The sequence below is a fragment of the Aythya ferina genome (assembly GCF_964211825.1).
Source record: "Aythya ferina genome assembly, chromosome: 22".
Taxonomy (NCBI): Eukaryota; Metazoa; Chordata; class Aves; order Anseriformes; family Anatidae; genus Aythya; species Aythya ferina.
In genome coordinates, this window is record NC_140320.1 from 4,517,243 (window position 1) to 4,536,960 (window position 19,718).

A 19,718-nucleotide genomic window follows, 5' to 3' on the forward strand; every position below is an offset into this window, starting at 1 on the left:
AACGCTCGGCGAGGCTGGGGCAGCAGCGATGGCAGCACCTCCGGGCTCAGGGCTGGGGAGGAGAGTCCTGGAGCGGAGCCATGGGAGAAATCGCAGCCTTTACGGTGGTAAAACAGTTTTCCATGTTCTGTTTGGAGGTTCTCACCATTCTGACCAAGAAAACGGCATCTTCCCCTCCCCCCCTTTTTTTTTTTTTTTAAAATACTTCCAATTTGGCATGTCCACAGGCCTTGGCAGGGAAGGCACCACATGCCTGAGTACCAATAACAAGAGCGAAGATGCTCCAAGCTGTTGCTTTCCAGCATCCTTTTGCCAGCTCGGTGCTCTCCGACCACAGGTCACCACTCCAAGCCCTCGCTGTGCTCCTGGGGCTCGTGCAGAGGCAGCACAGACGTGAGCACAGCCTCTTGGGGCAGGTGCTCACCCCACCTCTGCCTTCAGTTCTCCTCTCCCGTGCCTGGTGGCTGCTCTGGAAGCCTGCTGTGCTGCACGTGATCGTTTGGAGGCTTATCGCCCGGCGTGGAGCAGGGGGATGGCTTCTTTCTTTTTCCTCTTCTCTGCTTCAAAGCAGAAACGCTTGGGAAATGCTGCATCAGAAGGCTTGTGAACGCAAAGCCGAGCGTGGCTCTGTTTGTTTCCCTTTGTGAAGCGTGTAGCTCGGTTACACTTAGTTTTGATTTCCCACCCCCACTTTTACTACGGCTCCAGCGCAGCCATTCACGTCCTGAGCTGCAGCTCAGAGGGTGAAGCGTATCAGATCAGACCTCAATTAACAGACTCAAACGCCTCAAAGCTCTGATGCAGGTGTGTTGAGGTTAGGGATTACATTCTAATTTTTCAGTGTGTTGCCATTACTGAGTTTTAGGATATTGTCTGCTAAGCATTCAGCGTGGGATTAATTCTGCTTTTGTCATGCTGACAGCTTCTGAAAATCCCACTCTTCAACGTGAAAGGATACCAAATTTTATAGGGCGAATATTGTCCTATTAACAGGAGGGCTTTCTGCTTTCTTCCTGAGTGTCTGTTAAGCCTCAGTGCATGTGCAGGATTGTACATGTGGAAATAGTAATTGCAAGCCCATTATTATTATTATTGCTATAATTCATTATTAGTGTGTGTTTTATTTTATGGTGCCCACGTGTGCAGGTAATTCACAGAAGTACACTTACGCCATTGGAAGGTGGGAAGGCTTAGCTGCAATAGCCTTGGATCCAGTTTTGATACCTGTTTCCATCGTAAGACTTCCTCCCTTGACTTCAGGCAACCCAGTTGTGTGAAATAATGCTTTGGGAGTGATTCAGCCCAGGAAGAAACGTGCTGCTCTCCTTCACTGAGGGGCAATCGGCTCCAAAGCCTCTGCGCAGCCGATCCTCTTCCCAACAGCCGGAGCCCTTTGCAGCTGCAGGGGGAGGGATGTGAGCAAGTCCAAGTCTTAAACAGTTGTGAATTGCTGACTCTCAGATAAGCCAGATACGAGGGCAGATAAATACCTGTTTCAAAGAGGTTGCCGTCTAAATAGAAACTGCACAACAAATCCGATTGTCTCCGGTTTTACAATGACGACCGCAGCTGCTGCTGGAGGAGGCTGGCGTGGCTTTCACTGCCTCTCTCGGGCAGGGTAGGGGCACCCCTTATCTGGGTTTGGGGAGAGCATCCCAGAAGGGTGCAGAATCAGCCCATCCCACCTTAGCACTGCTCCGCCATCCTCTTCACTAATGTCACCCGTGAAGTGCTCCCAGCCAGCAGCAGGTGCTTGCTGGCCTGGGGACCACGGCTGGTGGCTTGGTGCTCGTTAGCTGAATTGCTAATTGATCCTGTAAGCACAGGAATGCCGTGAAGCATCCCAAGCCACCTTGGCAGCGGCGCTGGGTTACCCCAGGAGGCTGCAGCCTGAGCCCTGTGCAACGGATGGCATCCTGCTGTTGCCTCATCGGATCAGGTGTGGGTCAGTCCGTCCGCCTGTCTGTCTGTCTGTCGGAGGGGTACGGCCTTCCACACGCTGAGATCGGAGCTGCTAACGTGAATCTTTCCAACTTCCTCGTGTAAGGCTGGCTTTTTACAGCTTTGCAATATGTCTGCAGGATGTTTTCATGAGCCGAATGTTTGCCAAAAGTTCACAGATCAGTTACAAAACAGATGTACTCTTTTTTTTTCTTTTTTTTTTTTCCTCCCCTTCTTCCTACTGGTAAGGAAGAGTTTGTGCAGTAATTGCAGGCAGGTTGGGAGATGTTTTCTTCATAATTCTCCTTCTTATGAAATGTTTATGAAACACCTTCCACAAATCAGTTGCGCAAGCAAGCTGAAGAGCTTTGATCATTTTCCATCGCCCTCAATATGTTTCTTAGTTTGTTTTGCTTTTTGTTTTTGTTTTCAGGCTAGAGATAGGTAAGAACCAATCCATCATTGGCCGTGCCCAGCAGACGCGCTAGCCAACTAAGGAAGGGACTCCTTCCATCCAGTCACCCTTCCTGTGTTTTTCACAGGGATTGCTTGGGGGCAGCTGACCCTATTTTAAGGCTGTGAAAACATCCACTGGAGATTTGCAAGTGTGATTTCTCTCCCCAGCCCTCGGCAGCTCGGTGTGCGGGTGCCGCCACCTGCCGTTACCTGCTGCCCAGGGGCCCCAGCCCTGAGACTGCCCAGGTGCCTCCGAGCACTGCCTTTTTTCCCCCTCCTCTCTTCCAAGTTCGTTTTTTTTTTCCTTCATAGCATTATTTTCCCAAACCCCATAGGATAGGAAGAAACTGAGGTTTATTCTCAATGCCTTCTTGTTCTTGCCCTGACCGCGATGTAAAAGCAAAGGGACTGGGGGACCACAGCAAGACCTGGCCCTGATTTTAACCCAATCACTCTTTTTTTTTCGTGCACAGTCATCTAGCACGGATCTCAGCAAACACCTACACGAGCTGATTTTGTTTCAACCGTCTTTGGTTCCTTAAGGAAAACTCTCACATTTGCAGAAAACAACAGCAAACGTGTGTCAGATGCACTGGGAAAGGAGAAAGGCAACTCCTCCCCTTGTTTTATTAGTTTGAAATTTACATTATTTTAAGGGAGTCTCATGATATTGAGTGGCCTCGCCCACAATGTGTGTGGTTTTTTGGGGTTTTTGGTTTGGTTTCTTTCTAACGTACAGTTGGTAACAGTGCCGGTTTAGCTGGGGAAAAAATGAAGGTGCAGGATTTGCATAAACCATCCCCAAAGTTTTGGATATGCCCCGAACTCTTGCTAATGAACAATTAGCCAGCTGCAGGCCTGGTGGGGAGAGGAAGAGGAGGGAGAAGTAAAATTGAGCCTAAAACCAATGAAAAAAGGTGCAGGGGAGAAGGATTTGTCAAGAACACCCAGGTTCCCGCCCACTGCGCAGGAGAGAGCCAGAGAATTCCAGGGCCGGGGGAAGGAGCAGTGGGAGATGTTGTTGTTTTTAAATGGGGAACCGGTCCTTTGCCAAACCCACCTCCCGTTCTCATATTGTGCGATGCCGGGATGCAGCTACACACCCCTTTCGGCCTGGAACACTTCCAGATCTTTCCGCTTGGCAGCTGTAAAAATTGATTTCAGTTTGGAAATGGCTTGCGCTTCTTCAACACTCCGCTCCTATCGGGATCGTAACCCAGGCGGGATCAAGTGCCTCGTCCTCTAACACGCGGATATCTTTTCTTTTTGGGACTGTTCAGCCTTGGATGACTGCATTGTACGAGGCAGACACGCATGAATTGCAAGCAGGAGTAGCATTTATTTATTTATTTTTACTTTTTGGCTCGGATTATATATACCTGTATTTTTTTTTTAATTTTTTTTTTTAATGCACCTTCAGGAAAAGAAAGTGCATAAAACTATTTCCTTGTGGTGACTGGATGGCTCAAGGGTAACGGTGCATTCTCCCGAGCCCTTTGCCTAACATTTAGTAACTTAAGCCCTATCCGCGTTGATAGTGATCAAGAAGCTCTTTCCATCTGATTTTTTCACCAGGCTAAGCGGGATGATCATGCCGACCTGAAAGGTAGGAAAGAACTGGAATTCACAGCATGTATAAGCCTTGTTGCAAGGAGCTGGTCTTATTGCAAAACTAGTTTCGGCAGGATCCAGAGCTATAGTTTAATTGAAGGAGATGTTGTAACTCTCTTCCCTCTGCACAGCACCTTCCAAAACGCAGAGGTTAATGTTTATCGGGTCGGCTCCCTGTGATCGCACTTTCTCTTTCTCTTTGGGGCACGGAGGGGTTGTGTAGTTGTTTGCTTTACTCAAACTGAAATAAAAGATCCTGCAGCCAAGAAAACCCACATGGACCATTGTTTTTAACGGGGCATTTCTTGTCCCCCTCTGCTGGTAGAAGGCTACACAAAACGCCTGCAAACACAACCCCGCTCGAATTCTGGGCGATGTTGGGCTCGGGGGTTAATTTATGAGAGATTGCAAGGTTCAGTCCTAGCAGTAAGAGTGAATCTGAGATGCTGAGTCTGTGGACAAGGTTTTCAAGACCTTTCCTATCTGTTTTCATCCTGTTCTTTCCAGTTTGTGGGAACTGGAGCCTCTTCTTGCACTGGAAAGGCTTAAATTAGGAGGGGACTGCCGATGTGAGCCTTCTTGTAGGCATGTTCATGCTGGGGGAAAAACTTGAGCCTGTCTGGGAACTGTTTGAGTGCATCTTTTATTAGAGAAAATGTGTTATAAGAGATCTCTATGACTTTTCTCATGCCTCTGCACAGCATCTGCACATAGACGCTCCTCAACTTTCAGGAGTTATTCTAAAAACTTCTAAAATCTCCCCAGCCAGGTTGCTTCCTCTGAAGCTTTGTCTGCCAAAAAAAATAAAAATAAAAAAAAAAAAAAAAAAAAAAATCAGCTAGTACAAAATGATGTAATTTTATTATTATTTTTGAATGTAGTAGCAATGTTAAAAATTAATACTGTGACTACCGTGTAAACCAAATGTAAGGATTCAGTTCTGGTCCCTGGGTAAATTCTTAAGAACCCATATAAGAATGTGGACTCAGAAATAATGGTTTCTGTAGACTGGAATCTTTTTCTTGAACATTAAAATAGGCAAAAATGACCACTGGACAAAGGGCTGACACCTGTGAAGTTTGTCATTTTTTTCCTCACAGCTTCTTTTAGCTAAGGAAGCAAATTTTTTCCTTGCCAGATTTTTTTCCTTGCCAGTACAGCAGGACTTCCCCATTTCTTGTTGCTTTCTCATAGTTCGCTACATGTGGTGCCCATGGTGGTGTATTTTCAAGTCTGGAAGGGTATACTGCTTTTTAAGGTCTTTTACTTCATGATCTTTCCTCTTCTTTTCCCTGGTATCACTCTCTGCTACCTGTAGAACAATGTGTGAGGCCATCTACAGACACTATCAGGTTATGAGTGGTGATCTATGAAGGGGAATTTCATCGTGTCTTCCTAACACCACCACAAAACATCTTAGGGTTTTGTCCGAGGAAAGCACTCGCATGTTTTAAAGCCTGTGAAGTGACTGGAAACTTTCTCAAGTGTTTTAATTAATGTGATTTAATTGAGCAAACTGCAAGCTTCCCCTTGGTTTAGCAGAGCAGGAAGATTATTCTCCTGTTATAATCGTAGAATCATTCGGGTTGGAAATGACCTCTAAGACCATCTAGTCCAACCTTTAACCTAGTACTGACATAAGAACATATAAACTGGAGAGCAGGAGTGGGAAACAACCCCTACCTTTCTGCAAAGCCAGAAAGGAGCAATAGGTCCTGATTTCTCCCCCTAATCTGAAAGCAATCCCTTCCCCGTCCCTTCCAGCCTCTCTAACTTCTAACCATCCCAGGCATCTCGCGGCCCATGTCTGTTCCCTAGGGCTACATCTGCTTTGCTCTTTTTTTCAGATTAAAACCGAAGACCTCAGTGATTCCTTGCAGTCTACGATCCCCCCCAGGTCAGGACACCTTGTTCAGGGATCATCAATGATGCCTGGAAGTCAAATCGCAGGGGTAAGTGCCTTTGGGGCATCAGGGGCTGAGTTAACGAATCTCCAGGGGAAAGGCTGGTTTCAAGAGACACTTGCCAAATTAGATGCACCTTTTGGCAGTGACAAATGAAGACTTGAGGACATGATGGACAGTAAATTGGCAAAGTCTCCTCCCCAGCCTCTTTTTGCAGCAGCCAGGAGACCTGTGTAATGCCTTGCCAAAGGATGCAGAAAGTTTACATGGGTTCAAAGGCAGACTGGACACGTACTTGGAAGAGATTTCCTTTGAGGGTTTTCTAAGCAGGCAAAACCACACCACGCTCAGGAAATCCCTTTGAGCTGAAAATAATTGGAGACTGAGACAATACCAAGGGGAAGCATTGGATATGCTTGTCCTGGTCTTCCTCTTTCCTGAATGCCTGGTTAATGTCGTTGCTGGAGATACAATCCCAGGTTAGATTAACTCCTAATCTGAGCCATCCTTGAATATGTTGGCTCCAACTGATTTACATCAGAGAAGAAATTGATTACTTGAGTATTTTTTTTTTCCCCCTAAGGTAAAAAAAAATTGGAGTTTAACACTTAACAATTGTTAAATTCTAATATAGTTAGATGCTGGAAGGCCACATGGCTGCTCAGTAATCTCTTCCCCCATACTTTCATGGGTTAATCAGACCTCTTACATGACACAGCCTTGTTGAAGTTCCCCAAGACTTCATAACAGTTCTTGAGAAGCTTAAAGAGCTCATCTTATACAGCAATGAGCTCCTTCAAGAACACACCTCTCAGGAAAGTTGGTTTTATTGCAGCATTTTTCTCTCTACCCCAAACAAATGCAAACTCTTATCCCTAATCCCTACAAAAGACGTGGGACCCCAGGGATGTGAAGGAGCTCTGGGATGTACTCCCTGCCTCTCAGTACCTATTGCCTCCTCTGCTCGGTGCAGGGTGGGGAGTCCCCATGGCAAAGATCAGAAAATATTTTGGATCAGGTGGCTGTGTCCCTTGCAGTGCGTTTTCTGGTGGTGCAGAGAATTGGGCATTTGCTGGGCTTTTCTTCTTTCCCATTCCAGCACATGGCTGGTGGGGAAGTCAGCCTTCTGTGCCAAGCAGGCTCAGAGCTGGGAGATGGGACAGCCCACTGCACCTTTTCTGTATTATTTTAGGGAGTTCATTCTCTGAAAAGAAAATATCTGTAAGAAACTGAGATCCAAGGGCTTTTGTTGTTGCTTCTTAATAAGGAGATTTTGATTTCCAGTCCCTCAAAAATGTTGTTTTTCAAGCATTAACTTTTTCAGTTAAAAGTAGACGTTCTCCCTGTGGATGTCTGTGTGCACAGCATTTTTCTTATAAAGCTGAAAAACTTCATATCCTTGAGTAGCTCTGGATCTGCAGCTCTCCTGTGCACACATGTGATGTGTTGGCAGCTAAATGAAAAATGAGAAAGGGGTCAGGGACAGTGCAAAAGACCAGGGACGGGGGGAGATGATGCTGTGTGAAGAGCAGACGTCTCTGAGCATTGCTGTTCCCTTTTCTTTTTCCCATAGGATATGAGCTCTCTTCATACCCTGCAGCAGCTGGTATTGCTCCCTGGTCACATGCAGTCAGTTCCCCAGTTTCTTCTCTCTCAGTCCCAGGCTGGGCAACAAGGTAAGAGCAACCAAAGCCGAAAGGGGCGTTGTAATATGTGGGCACGTATCCAGGGAGAGCCTCCCTTCTCCTGACTCTTGCTTTCAAGCTGCCCTGTTCGATTTCCCCATCTTGACGGTGCCTGGCCCCTTCTGCTGCCAGCACCCACAGCTCCTGCATCCCACGAGTGCCCCCTTGCTCTGGTGGAAGGACGGTGCTGGCACCAGAGCAAAGAGGTCCAATCCAGCCAGGAGCATCGTGGGGCTGGGAGCGAGCTCCAAAGTGGGGCTGCCACTGCTTGTTCCCAACCTTGCTCCAAGGCATGGGGCAGGAGAGGACAGGAGAGATAACTACTTCTGAATCAGCATCATGAAAGGACAGTGCTTATTTAACGCAGTGCTTAAGAAAGACCTCGTGTTTCTATTTTTATCCCTGATATTTTCATGGCATTTCTCTAGCCTCTGGGACACAGACATGCCATTGATGAAGCTTCATGCTGCCTGTGGACAAACACAGACGTCGATCCATACCCTGGCAGATGCAAAGGGACTTGGGTCCTTCACTCATTCTCAGCACAGAAGTCCCTCTATAGGAGCCCAAATTCAGCATTAGAACCATAACGTCTCTGCAGCTCAAATGCAATTGTACACATGCTCTGAAAGAGGAATATCACACTGTAGGCAATTGGGAAGCCTATTTCTCATTGACAGTACGTGCACTCTTCTCTCTGCCAAACGATGCTGAGCGATGCATCAAGAAACCACTTGATGTATATTTAACAGTAGTCTAGAATTTAGTTTGTTTGAGCTGTCAGGGTTGGGATAATCTATTGCTCGCTGCCTGATTTAATTCCTGTATACAAAACGCACTATGCTGGAAAATAGCATTTTGCTTCCTTTTATAGAACTACAATTTCTTCTGTTTAGTGACTTCCTTTGGCAGCTGCAGCCCTTCCAACAGATGGCCACTTGTTTGGCCATGACCCTTTTTTGGTTCCAGACTTGCTGCAGACTGGGTATTCTGGCCAGCAGCCAGCTTTTTGAGCAAGATCTCTTCCATTTGAATGGACAATTGTCAAGTTTTAATGATCCTCCGCTGCGTGCGTGCACTGAGGGACCGAAAGTGAAGGCACAGCTGGGTTTTGTGGCATGAGAGGTTTGGTAGAGATGCAGGTGAAGCACTCTTCATGCCGGTGAGGTGCGTGGAGTATTCCTGAAGCCATCCCTGGGGCCACCCCTCAGGAATATAGGAACATCTTCAACCCTTCCTGAGCTCTGACTGATGGATACATCCGTTCACGGATTTCACAGCCAAAGGGACTTGGTTGTGGGTTTAACCTTTCCAAGAGGCCACAAGTCTGGGTTTGATTTCAGTGTTTTAATGTTCTTTTTAAGCCAGATAAGTTCCCAGGCCTGATTCATTATGCGCTGATCTGATTCACTGTGCAGCCCTTCAGACAGCTCATGCTGGCACGCTTGGATGAGAGGGTGAGAGCTCAGTGCTGCAAAGGTGGAAACAGGCAGCCAGGGAGATGCTGGGAATACTCTCAGCCAAAATATTGCTGCTGAAGACTTCATCTCACGAAAACACAGCCTCCATCTCATCAGCTGTCAAACCGGTGATTCCTGAATCCAGTCCATAATTTTCATTTGAGCTAGAGCTTAGCTTTTGCAAAGGTGTTCAATCATGTTTTTAAAGACTCCAAATGACAGAGCATCCGCCATGTCCCTAGGCAAGCCATTCCAGTGATTAATTACCTTCACTGTTAAAAATGTGCACCTCATTACCAGCCTGCATTTGAAATTCAAAGTTGTTCCAGCATTAGAGAAGGCTTATTGAAACACCAATCTAAATAAATAAATGGGATCCTGCACATTCAGATCTAAATTAAAAAAGAAAAGACGGAGAGGGAGAGAAAGATATTTCGGAGATGATCTTTTTTCCTTTTTCAGCAGAAGTCCATAAATGTCTATAGATTTTCCTATAATTGTCAGTTCCAATCAATTGAATATATTGCCTGTTTCAGGAAAGGTTATAAATCCTCTCTAAATTCTATAAGCTTCAACCATAACAGACTTGAAGAACCTAACTAAATTTATATGGAACTACATTGCTTTGGTCTCTACTAAATCCTTTAGGACATTCCCTGTAAGACATATGGGCTTGCGCTCAGCAGCTTGTCAACTGAACAATTACACAGTGTCCATAAATACTACTTTATACTACTTTTTGTTAGTTTTATAGATTTCCCTTCTTTTTTTTTTTCCTTTCATCATTTTGTGTCAGTGTATAAATTCCAAAAGAAATTCAATTTGTTTGAAATACAGTAGGGTAGAATAGAAAGGGTCAGATGGCTTTGAAATGACACTTCAAAATGAAATGCATAGTAGAGAGCAGATTGGGTAGGCTCATGAGATTAACTGTAGGATCAGGACATTTTTAACATGATAAAGTGCCTGAAAGTTGGAGTCAGCAAAGCTCATATTGGAAATAAGATGCACATTTTCAATAGTTACAGTGATTAAGTACTGGGAGAAATCACCGCTAAGGATGTGATAAATTCTCAGCTACTTGACATCTGAAATCAAAGTTAGATGTCTATATAAAACGTCTGTGTCCTAGTTCAACCTCACGCAGGGATCAATGGCTGAAATATTTTACCTCCATCATCACTCTAGAAATCTCTTTCAGGTTAAAAGGCCATGGAAAGAAAGAGAAATAAACCCTTGTCATTCTCATAACCCAGCTCAGAGCCATTCACACTTGCGATGGCCAAAATTCTCATATTTTGAACAAGAACGAGCTGACGTTTTCCATTCAGAGCTTCTTGAGGCTGTGCAGGGCAATGCTCAGCTGCCTAGGTGCTGATGAAGGAGCTGATCTGATCAGATATCTCTTTTTCTCTCCCCAGCTTTGCAGCCAAACCTCCTCTCCTTCCCTCAGCAGCAGGGCAGCCTTCTCCTCTCCCAGCCAGGACCCAGCCTGGCATCACAGGTAACTCACCCACCCTGAGAAGCTTAAAGCACTGCTCCACCGAGGGTGAATGGCAGTGAAAACCATGTGTTTTTTTTCTGTCATTGTGACTCCCTGCTTTTGTTGCTGCTGTTTTAACAGGCTGTGGGCCGTTCTGGGCTCCCTGGCTCATCAGTTGAACCTCACCTGGATGTACCCCAGCATTTGCAAGTGGCGAAGCACCTAACTCCGTCGGGAGCATCTGAGGAGCCCAGTGACCTGGAGGAGCTGGAGAAGTTTGCCAAGACTTTCAAACAGAGGCGAATCAAGTTAGGGTTCACACAGGTGAGTGGCCTCATCTGTAGGAACATCAGTGTCACATGTGGTAGGTTGGGGGATTCTGTGGCAGAGGAGTGGACGGAGGGTGGGCTGGATTATAAATAAATATCCCCTTCCAAATACATGGAGAGACAAACCTTTCCTAGTATTTCATTACCATGACCTCATCCCAAACCTTCAATATACGAAGGCTCAGGAGCATGGAGAAGACTCTGGTGGGAGGAGAGGTCCTTTTCTGTGGAGGGTGGGCATGGACACTTGGTGACATCTCTTCTGGACAAGAGGTGGTGACAGCAGGGAGCTGTGAGTTTTGTTTTTTTTTTTTTTTCTGACTTCATGTTATGATTTGGGTCTTCTCTGGCAGGGAGACGTTGGACTTGCCATGGGGAAGCTCTATGGCAATGATTTCAGCCAGACCACCATTTCCCGCTTCGAGGCTCTCAACCTAAGCTTTAAGAATATGTGCAAGCTCAAACCCCTGCTGGAGAAGTGGCTGAGTGATGCAGGTGGGTGACTTTAGATGCAGAAACACCGCTGATTTTGACCAGCACAGGCGAGGATCCATCCAGGAGCCTCCCACAAAAGCCAGAAAAATTTAAGACCTCTGACAACAGACTTCTTAATTCTGTTGATTGCGGCCTAGACAGCAAAGCACATCTGCTTTTTTGCTTTAGCAATGTGGGCTTCCCGTTGCCACTTGGTGTCTGGGGCAATCCGCTCCTGCAGCCTCTGTTGCTTGGCCTGGGGCAAATCTCTGGGCTAGTCCGTCCTGTCCCTCCCTGGGCAAACTGGCAAGAGTAGGCAGGGAGTGCTGTGACAGAGATTAGCCCGTCAGCCCGTGAGCAGTGCCTAGAAAAGGAGGATATCACTGTGAGGGGAATCCCCAGTGGCAGCAGTATGGGGCTGGTGTCCTCTGCTGGCTGCAAACCAGCGCAGGAGTGGCACTGGTCTCGTGTGCCCGTCAGGAGCTGCGTGTTTGACCAATTTACCACGTCAGGAGGTGTCTCAGCTACACGAGGCCTGACCCTGGGGAGGTAAATCAACATCCTTAACTGTGTGACGTTAAAACGTCACAAAATCTGTGGTCCGCATCAGAGCATGATGGAAATTAAGATGGAAGAAGAAAGAATGGTGTTTTTATTAACATTTTTATCACTTATATTTCTTTATTGATTGATGGATCTGGAAGTGCTGAAGCAATTTTAAGAGGAATTATGCATAATGTAGGAGCACTTCACTTATTTAGGGAGGTGCTGTAGTCCCCAGAAAGGATCTGGGAATGCAAATAACCTGTGATTTTCTTCAGTATCTCTTTTCCCCTTTCTCCTTCCCCAGAATCTGCTCCTTTGGATTCTTCCATGAGCACTCCCAATTCCTACCCCTCAGTGAACGAGATGTTTGGACGGAAAAGGAAGAAGCGGACCAGCATTGAGACCAACATTCGCTCCACGCTGGAGAAAAGATTTCAAGATGTGAGGGGAAAATGTTCCAATGTGTTGTGAACTGTCCCTGGGTTTGCCATTTGCTAGGTCATAGTAGCAGCACTAAATAGTCAAAAATAAATAAATATATAAATTGTTTTGACAGCAGGTTAGAAAATGCTCAAAGGAGTTCAAGGGAAAAGTCAAAGCAAAGAAATTAGGCCCAATTATTTCATTGGTGGATGTTTTGAAAGCAATTATGATTTCATCACCTGTTCTCTTGCACTAATCAGTGCCCTGGCCAAAGCTGACCTCCTACACCCACCTCTTGGCAATTGGGGTCACCCCTTGGCAATTGGGGTCAGCTGCTGGCCCCAGCACTGCAGAGAGGTGGGTGCCTGGCTGAGCAACTGCTGCGAGTGCAGCAAGGAGCAGAGCATCGCTCCTGAGGGTGCTGCTGAATCCTTTCAGAAGCAGAGCCCATCACCAGGACCGCATCACCCATTGAGAATATTTCCTCAGAACTGTTTTTGACCAGCCCTCATTTATTCCTGTTTTCTCCCTCATATCTGATCATATCAAATTTTCCTCCTAAGACTGTTGATGAGAACAAAAGGCAGTCATTTTCAGATTGTTATGGGCAGCTCATTTTTTAGCTAGTATGAAGCGCTCTTTGTAACAGGAAAACTGTCTTGGCATCTCCGTGCTGGGTATTATTTTTCCCTTGAAGTCTCCAACTCAGATCAAAAACCGCAGAGCTAAATGCTGTCAAATGCACCAGAAAATAAGTGAGTCAGAAAAAAAAGGATGGGTACAATTATTTCCGTTTATAAATGAGGGATGGAGAAGGACAAAGATGAAATGGTTGTTGTGAGGTGGTGCAGGCAGGTGTACAACCAGCACTCGGAGCTCGTGTGTCCTGTGTGGTGATAAGAAGACCACCAGTCATTAGCTTCCCCTCAAGCAATGATTTAGGGTGCTGTTAAGATCAAAGAGCTCGGTGCTTTATGCAATAGCAGGGCCAGGTACTGACTCATCCCCGCTGATTCCATGAGATCTGATGTTGAATCAGAGGCTCTTTCTGGTTCACAGAACATAATCTCTCACCCAAATGTTTACCCTTTGCCTTAGAAGCAAATATTCTCCCCTCTCCAGTTTACTTCCAGCCCCACCCTCGTCCTCTGCCTTTCCAGCAGCAGAAGCAGGCAGTGATGCTGCAAGTTACAGACCTTCGAGGCTTTCTTTAACCTCCTGCCCTTTCTTAGCAGAACCCCAAGCCCAGTTCAGAGGAGATCTCCTTAATAGCAGAGCAGCTCTCCATGGAAAAGGAGGTGGTTCGGGTCTGGTTCTGCAATCGGCGCCAGAAGGAAAAACGGATCAGCTGCCCAATGCCGTCCCCCATCAAATCACCCATCTACAACTCCAGACTGGTGAGAGACTTTGGGCTAAGGAGCTGCATGTGCTGCTCATGGAAGGGAAAAGGGGATACAGAACTGCTTTTATAGAACAACGTTTTGCATTCTTTTAATGAAAACACTGGTAAGAAATCACAAGAAAAAAAATGCACGTTTCCCAGAAAGTATAAGTTGGTCTAACTGCAGGATAATTTATCCAAATAGGGGTGCTATCCCCAAAATTCTCACTCTAAGACTGGCAAACAAAGCCTTCCCAGAGTTAATGGAGGAGGAATTCAGCATTCCACGGAAATAGAATTACATCCAGTCATGTCAATTTGGTTGAGTCTGAAACCTGATAGTAATGACTTACTTCACAGTGTGGTGTTTTCCATCTGTTTAGAAATGCAGAACGCACTTCAGCAGCACTATTTGTCCTTCCCCCTTATTGCACATTCACATTTTGACAAGTGTATTTTCATTGCCAGGAAGGATGAGAGAAAGAAGCTGCTGTGAGAGTTAGTGAAAGCATGTCCCTGTAATCAGAGCGGCTGCTCTGGATAACAAGCTGCTATTGCATTTCTGCTACTTAATAGTTGTTTAGTTGCTTCCATGTAGAAAAGTGGCAGGAACCTCCCTACGGTGTTGTTGGTGCTGCAGCACATGTGAGTGGGAGGAAGAGTACACACGCACAAGCAACATTTTATCTCGAAATCTTCTGGGTTTTAGAATTATCCATTAGAAGGCAGAAAAACATCAGAAGAAGCTTGGTCACTTGTTGCACAACACGTTTGGGCTGCAGTCGCAAACACAAAGCGCTGCTTGCAAGCCGTGAATTTTGGAAGCAGCAGCTTTGGTGACTGGCTTCCCCGTGAGCGTGTCGCACAAAGTATGGCTTTGCTCATCAGTCTTGCCTGTAGTTAAAGTATCACGGCTGAACACCAGATGCCCCAGGCTCGCTTTGATTACAGCCACCAAATTAGTAATTGTCACATGAGGATTCTCACCCATTGAGAGCTCCTCAAAGGAAAAAGGGATGATTTGTGCCCGAGACCAGAACGAGCCGGGGTGTTTCTGCATGAGAACATCCAGTCTGAAGCATCCAAAGGGCAGGGGCTCCTCCTGGCTGGAGCTCAGAGCTTTCAGGAAGCGCAGCAATTTCAGGCTTTTCCACAGCTGATCCATGAACCTAGACCTGTGTGGGGAGTATCAGGCACACATCATGCTCATCCTGGTTTCTTTGCCCGACCCTAGATATGGGAACTGTGCTGGCAGAATAGAGCGTGAATAGAAGCATTGGTGGGAGGCTCAGATGTAGATAAGTCTGCCTGGGAGCCAGCACACTCCAAAGGGAGCACGAAGGAGTGGCGTGTTGTGGTCTGCACCCTCGGAGTGCCAGCTGCTGACTGTCTGCTTCTGTTCCTCCCCAGGTCTCTACCTCAGGGTCCTTGGGGCCCCTCTCTGTCAACCCGGTGCACAGCACCATGCCTGGGACAGGTAAGCCGTGACAAACTGTCTCCCCCCTGTTCCTTCCCTCCTTCCTCTGCTCTTGCTCTCTTGCTGCTTGGCTTCCAGGCCACCTCTGCAGGCCCCTCTTGAACAGACCTTTGGTTTTGGGCAGGGAAATTAGCCTCAGGTAGTGGGTGGATGGGGGATGAGAAGAGCTGAGTCTTTCTCTTGGCTGGGACAAAGACAAGGAAAGCATCCTGGGCATGGTAACGCTCCCAGGATAATCCTAGCCAAATGTGACTGGGGTGGTGAGGTTTGGGAGCCAGGCACGCACCTGGAAGCCAACCAAGAGGGTGCTCGGGGGGCAGGTAACTGCATTTCTTCAGAGGAGCAGTGGCAGAGGTGTGGTTTGCTCCGACAGAAACCAGACAGAGCAGGGTGCAGGACGAACAGGGCAGTGGAAGGGCTTGGGCTTGGGCTTTCCTTGGCAGGAGAAGGGGATCCCAGCCTCACTCTGCTCTCTCTGCCGTGCAGTAACATCATCGTGTTCCCCAGGGAACTCCAGCAGGCCCTCGTCCCCTGGCAGTGCACTCCATGCCAGCAGCCCCAGCACAGCCCAGAGCAACTCCAAAGCTGCAATGAACTCATCCGGCTTCAACTCTTCAGGGTAAGGCGGGGGGACGTGGCTCACTCTTTGGGTACTGGGGGGCTTGGGAGGAAAGCAGGGGGGCTTTAGAGAAGAGCATGCAGCCCCAAAACAAACAGTAAATCCGGTTTGCCTGAAATACTGTGCTGGTTAAAAAAGAAAAACAAAACAAAAACAAAAAAAAAAAATTGGATGGAAGCACTGTCCTTAAGGACTGTCTTGAATTAATTCTGTGTGTGGAGGAAGCAGAGGAAGGCTTATTTTGCTGCTTCTGCTCTGATAAACTTCTCCACAGCCAGGTTTCTCTCCTGTAGTGCCAACCAGAGAGCTCTGCTGCAGCGTAATGATCCCACACTGGCAGATAAAACAAGAACAGCAATTTTCCTCTGCCCTGCCTTTAGATGCTACAAAAGGATTAAGCCGCACACAAGGGCTCAGAGCCCTTCTAGTTATTTCACTGACTGCTCCCCTGCTGCAGCCTGTGCTGCTGAGCTCTCTCTGCGCTTGTAGTTTCCGCGGCTCCTTGCACGTGGCACCAAGGCTGCTACATTAGCAGGAAGGCAACCAAGAGCAGAGGGCATTACGTGTAGCTTCTGGGCTTTCTGAGTCACGGAGCATCCCGTGCCATGAATCAGACCTGCTCTCACCCAGAGGAAGTCCAGCAGCGTGTGAAATCCTGAACTCCGTGCAAGCTGCTGCTTAGAAAGACGGGGGCTTTGCTCCGAGCTTCCTACGGGAAAAAGGATCGCTTGCTGGCTGCCAGGTCTAAAAAGGGTCACGAACAGAATAGGAATGATTGATATTTCAAGGGAAAAAGTTAACAGCATGCAATTGTAGCTCTTATTCCCTGTGTCACAAACAGATCTTGGTACCGATGGAATCAACCTACCTACCTCCACTGAGATGACTCCTCCATCGTGTGTAACAGGAGCTCTGACTTCTAGCTATGGACCAACTTCTCTAGGAACAATGCTTGGGGCAACATCTGGCGTTCCAGTGCCTTCAAACTGCTGCCAAATGAAGGTCTTGGTTAGGGGAGCCCAGAGCAGCAGAACTCTCCAGGGACTCAAACTGCAGCTGACCTTCCCCAAGGATTCTCACCACCACCAGTGACATTTTAGTACTCTGCCATGCATTCACTTCGAGAACGAGCCCTTGCTTAGCACTATTAGCATGAAACACTGCCCTCTGCTTGCAAATCTCTGCATTCACACTGGATTGCCTGGCAATCCCTGATCTGGAAGGATTTCTGTGTCAGGACCCTCTTTTTTTCCCCCCTCACTCATTTCAGAGCTTCCCACAAGAAGGGTCTGCCATGCTGTTACTATCACGCACACGTACCATAACCCCCAAACTGAGCCGAGGTTACCCAGTTCATTTCACCAGAGACCCGTATCTAGACATGAGCCTTGGTTTTCAATAGACTTCCAAGGTCAATGGCACTGTGCTTTATCCACCACCAAACCTGCTTTGCTTTGAGCCCTTCTGCCCTGTTTCTAAAGTTTGTTTCCTTTTCCTTTTTTTTTTCCTTTTTTTTTTTTTTTTAAAGTATTTTAGAGCTTTTTTTTTTTTTTCCTTTAAAAAAAATTGCCTCCTTTTGCAAAATCTGTGTCCAGGTCTTGTTATTGCTCACAGCTGGCCTCGCTGGAGGATGTCACTGTAGGAAAACACTGGGTGCACTTCTGATCCAACTGAACACAACAGCGGCTTGTGTTGGTTTGATGGGACGAGGATTAGTCTTGGCTGCCCCTTCTTCTTTCTTTTATTCATCCTTTGGGCTTTATCTGGTACCAAACGAAAGCAACCTCTCCGGAGCAGAGGGGTGTGTGTGTTGTGGTTTGTCCTGAATTGTAAGTGATGTAGCCGGCCTGATCCCTGCAGCGTGCCCTTCGTTCCTGGGGGACAGGTTGTACTGCTCAGGTGTGAATCTCGAGGATTTTGTGTGCAAGGTTTCTTAATATCATGAGACGCCAAAGCGTAGGAAGCTTCAACTGTCACAGCATATTGCCAGGGAAATCGTGGTTACTTGCAACTCGCCTCTTAAGAAGAGGCAGATATTTAATTTTGTAAAAGCAGACTTGAGTAATACAAATTCCTGGTCAGGTTGTCAATGGGTACAGGTAATTAATTCAGTGAAACTAGAGTAAATGAGCATTTAGTTCAGAGGTTGTAAATAGACATTTTTGAGTAGTAGTCTTTTTTTTTTTCCAATTACTTTTTTTTTTTTTAGGCAAATGTGAGCTTTTTTTTTTTTTTTTTTTTTTTAATAGTAAAATTTATCCTTTGTTACTTCTTTTGGGGAAAAATGTATTTGATTTGGTTGTTTCTTATCCTACTCCTTCAGTGCTGTGTGATGACACTATTGCCGTAGTGGGTCTGTGGACCTTAAGAGTTTCTCAGTTACCTTTACACAAAGTGTTGAGTCCTACAAGCACATTGTACGTGGAACTGCATTTGTCACTTCAAGTGTGGTATGGTATAGAAGCAGACACTGATAACAATGAGAAAGGATTGAAAAAGATTAAGGTAACATCTCTTGAAAAATAGAATTTGAGAAATATTTCCTTTTTAAATATTAAATCACTTTTTAAAAATGTTCTGACATCAGCAAAAGCAACAGCAACAAAGAACGGAGAAGCTGTATTCCTGTTTCCTGCATTCCCCACATCACCCATTTACCTCTAACTAAAACATTTTCGTCATACCATTTTTTTTCAGTGGAAACATTAAAATTAAATGAAACTTTCTATTTTTTGCAACAAAATCTGTTGTGGTTTAAAAAGCATTTTCTGGTGGGAAAGCAAGAAATGTAGGTGGGAAGTATTCATCTAACTAATTGCTATGGCCCTTCTCTCTGCCATTAATTAAATGCTCTTATATGCTTGGAGGGTTGATTTCAAGCCTTGTTCTCTATTGCTTTCCAACTTTATTTAGAGATGGGAAACAAATTATTTGAGTATAATTATTCTACAGGCTTTGACAGGTTTGGTACAGCTGTGAGGGTGGGTTTTTGTGGCATGTTGTTTAGGGTTCCCATTGCCCCCTATAGCAGGGACTCTTACCAGACCAGTATTGTGCAACTGAAGTAGGATTATTCATGACAGGAATTAAAAAGATAGCTTTTTGCACTGTGTGTCTTAAGCACGGGATTTTTGGTTGGGGTTCAGGGGGAGAAATGAATCATGAAATGATCCTCCAGCAGTATCTCCAGGTGGCTGGGGCTTGGAGGAGCGATGCTGCGCATCCCGAGCATGAGGCGTGGGTAAGTGGGAAACTGGTGATCCCCCTGGAGAAGCCGCCTCTGCTCTGAAGCCTTGCATAGAAACACCTCCCTCTGCACTGAGGATCCTGCACATTAGGGTGAAACAATCGGGCTGGGGGGTTCATGCCAGCCTGAGAAGTGATTAGCACGTGGCTGCACTGAGCGTGACACCAGGCTATGAATAAAGTCAGCAGGGGTTGGGTTCTGAGAAGGGCTGAAAAAGAGCTGTGGCTGTCACTTGCTCTGGCACTAAACAGACCCCTAAGAAGATCCCGGAGTCAGCAATAATTTTCTGATCCTTATTCAAAGCCAGCTCCATATGACAAAGGTGCTCAGGTAGCACAAAGGGGACTTGCTGTGGCCTCTCCCTGCTAAGGTGCAGAATTCTTGCAGCCAAAGCTCTGCTGCATACTGGAAACGTGCATCACGCTGCTAAGACAATGACTCTAATATTTACAAAAATTCTGGCAATTACAAATATGTAAAGGCTAGCGTAAGGGAAGAATGAATTTAAACCTGATTCTGTGCTTTCGGGCCACCTTTCTTAGCTTACAGCCTATTCACTCACTTCCTGCGTGACCTTGGACAAACCACTTAATCCCCATTAGGCGATGACAATCCTCTCCTCCTCCCAGTCCTCAATTTGCGCAAAACAGCACAGGTCACCACTGACGAACATCACAGCGGA

The 19,718-nt window shown here is 46.4% G+C and overlaps 1 protein-coding gene across 2 annotated transcripts in view; it reads left to right on the plus strand.

Moving 5' to 3' along the window:
- POU2F3 (POU class 2 homeobox 3) overlaps positions 1-16,757 on the plus strand; it is a gene marked incomplete at its 5' end in the record, with an annotated part of 39,445 nt that extends 22,688 nt beyond the window's left edge. For both annotated transcript variants that reach the window (XM_084495689.1, XM_084495690.1), the window contains 10 exons: positions 5,856-5,960; positions 7,486-7,588; positions 10,479-10,561; positions 10,682-10,864; positions 11,223-11,364; positions 12,194-12,330; positions 13,548-13,709; positions 15,104-15,170; positions 15,657-15,789; positions 16,631-16,757. In XM_084495689.1, the coding sequence (XP_084351815.1) occupies positions 5,856-5,960; positions 7,486-7,588; positions 10,479-10,561; positions 10,682-10,864; positions 11,223-11,364; positions 12,194-12,330; positions 13,548-13,709; positions 15,104-15,170; positions 15,657-15,789; positions 16,631-16,670 (1,155 nt within the window). In that variant the 3' untranslated portion in view covers positions 16,671-16,757. The remainder of the gene's footprint in view (positions 1-5,855; positions 5,961-7,485; positions 7,589-10,478; positions 10,562-10,681; positions 10,865-11,222; positions 11,365-12,193; positions 12,331-13,547; positions 13,710-15,103; positions 15,171-15,656; positions 15,790-16,630) is intronic.
- Positions 16,758-19,718: the final 2,961 nt, after the last annotated feature.